Source organism: Arachis ipaensis, chromosome B02 (assembly GCF_000816755.2).
Source record: "Arachis ipaensis cultivar K30076 chromosome B02, Araip1.1, whole genome shotgun sequence".
NCBI lineage: Eukaryota > Viridiplantae > Streptophyta > Magnoliopsida > Fabales > Fabaceae > Arachis > Arachis ipaensis.
In genome coordinates this window covers 83,309,800-83,312,135 of record NC_029786.2, presented here as the reverse complement: position 1 = coordinate 83,312,135, position 2,336 = coordinate 83,309,800, and the positions used below count along the sequence as shown (strand labels likewise).

At 27.1% G+C, this 2,336-nt stretch overlaps 1 protein-coding gene across 2 annotated transcripts in view; it reads left to right on the top strand.

Annotated features, from left to right (window-relative positions):
- LOC110267874 (transcription factor ILI3-like) overlaps positions 1,970 to 2,336 on the top strand; it is a 1,178-nt gene continuing 811 nt past the window's right edge. The window contains exon 1 of one of the 2 annotated variants that reach the window (XM_021113712.1): positions 1,970 to 2,267. In XM_021113712.1, the coding sequence (XP_020969371.1) occupies positions 2,145 to 2,267 (123 nt within the window). In that variant the 5' untranslated portion in view covers positions 1,970 to 2,144. The remainder of the gene's footprint in view (positions 2,268 to 2,336) is intronic. The other variant, XM_021113715.1, reaches the window with a different exon arrangement.

The following is a 2,336-nucleotide window of genomic DNA, read 5'->3' as shown; positions in this document are numbered from 1 at the left end:
AATATTGTCATTTAAAACATTTATTTATGTACTAAAATATTTTATATTTATTAGAGTCCATCAATGTTCTTCTTTTATATTAGTCTTTAATTTTTATCTAATAAAATTTAATAATTTATATAAGGTAGTTCATTCAATAAACATATCATTGTTGAACTCATTTTAGACATACCCACTAAATCATATTTGAATTAACCACACTTTTCATCGGTCAACCCGATAGGAGGCTCCACAAGTTTATTGATATTCTTCCTAAGCAGTAGTTTTGTTATGTTACAGGAATGATTTTCAAGTAAAAATCTTTTGCGACAATATAGCCAAGACTATTTTTCCCCTACTATATTTAAACTGGAAAGCTTTCATATCCACCATACCCACATTTCATAGAAAAAAAACATTATTAATTATCCACATTTAATCGACATTTAGTATGAAATTTAATTTGGAAGATACATCATAAGTTAAAATGTCAAGAAATTATAACTTATCAAACTTGTCAAACATCCAAGCAAGCTTATAGTTTACAAAAAAAAAAGTGTAATTTTATTTCTCCTGTAAAATTTTTTGTAATCTATTTATTATTAGTAGTAGCTCCACTTACACTTTGTTTGGATAGATAATAGAAAATGGAAGGAAAGAAAATGAGAGGAAAGAAAATGAGAGGAATGAAAATAGAAGGAAAAATGGATTGTTTTATGTGTTGTTTGGATAAAGAGAAAATAAATGAAAAGAAAATAGAGAGAAAATTTTCTTTTGTTTGGATGAAAAGAAAAGTGAGAGGAGAGAAAATTATAATAGAAGAAAATTACATTAATACCCTTATATCTTTTATTTTTTTAATTAATCAAAGGATAAATTAGTAATTTTACACTTATTACACATTTTCCTTCCATTTTCATCTCATCATTGAGAAGAAAACATTTTTATGGTCCCACATCAATTTTTTTCTTTCCACTCTATTTTCCTTCCTCATCCAAACAACAAAAAACTCACATTTCCACCAATTTTCTTTCTTCACATTTTCTTTCCTTCCATATTCACCCCATCCAAACAATGTGTTAAGGTTGTCAAACTCGTAAGTCTAAGTAAATCTGCAGAATTGACCTAGACTCAGACTGACGAGTTAACTTGTAGACTCAGACGAATTTACTTGTTATGAATTTTTTAAATATATATATATAATCAAATTTGGACATTTAAAATAACAATTTCAACATCAAAACACAAAATATACTAAAATAGTAGTACAAATTATAATTGATAATTCAAAACACATATTTAAATACAACAAATTAACAATTAAATATTTTAATAAATTAAATTTAAAATCCTTTAACATCTTCATCTTCTATGCACGACAAACACTCAAATTACTAAATCAACGATATCAAATAATCAAATTAATAAATCTTATTCTAGTAATCTCAAGTGCAATAAAATTAAAGCAATACAAAGTGATTAAAAAAGCTTGTAAAATCTATATGCTTAAATCACAATCTATCTGAACAAAATTAAAGCAATAAAATTACTAAATAATCAAATTACTAAATCTTAATCTACAAGACTATAATCATAAACCTATCATAATACAGAGTGATTAGAAAGTTTGTAATATCTAAATGACTGAATTCTAATCTATAAAAACTTAAAGCAATATTTAAAAAAATACTTAAATACAGCGATTTAGGTGAAGAGAACAAAGTCCAAGCAATCAATCGAGTTGATTCGGATATAATTGTATTTAATTTTAAGGCATTAAATCAAACAAACAACACTTTTTTTTTATTATTATTTTGTGTCTTATTTTATACTACTGTGAAACAAAATACAGAGATTATTTTGTTTTATTTATTTTATTCTATTATCATTATTTTGTGATTTGGCACTTCATATGTGTAAATGTAGTAGTGAGATGCATTCCAAACACTACTATTAAGTCGAATTTGTCCAATAGCATATATACATTTTCACTAGGAAGATTTTAAACTAAATGAAAATACTCTCTCATCTATCACTCTCTATATAAGTAGCATCCGATCCCTCAACACACTCAAAGACAACAATACCAAAGTGGCAAAGTGTGAGCTCGCTCTCGAAAAGGTAATAAAGCCTCACCTCTGATCAGGATCGGAGTTCCGGCGACTATGTCCGGGCGGCGGCAGAGAAGTTCCGGTCGCTCAGAGTTCACAGAGAATGAGATCAATGATCTTGCTTCAAGGTTACAAGCATTGCTCCCACAACCTAACCAACAAACAAGGAACTCAAGGGTAATCCATATACTTAAAAATATTTTATTTAATTTAATATTTATAATTTTATGCCTGTGACATTTATTA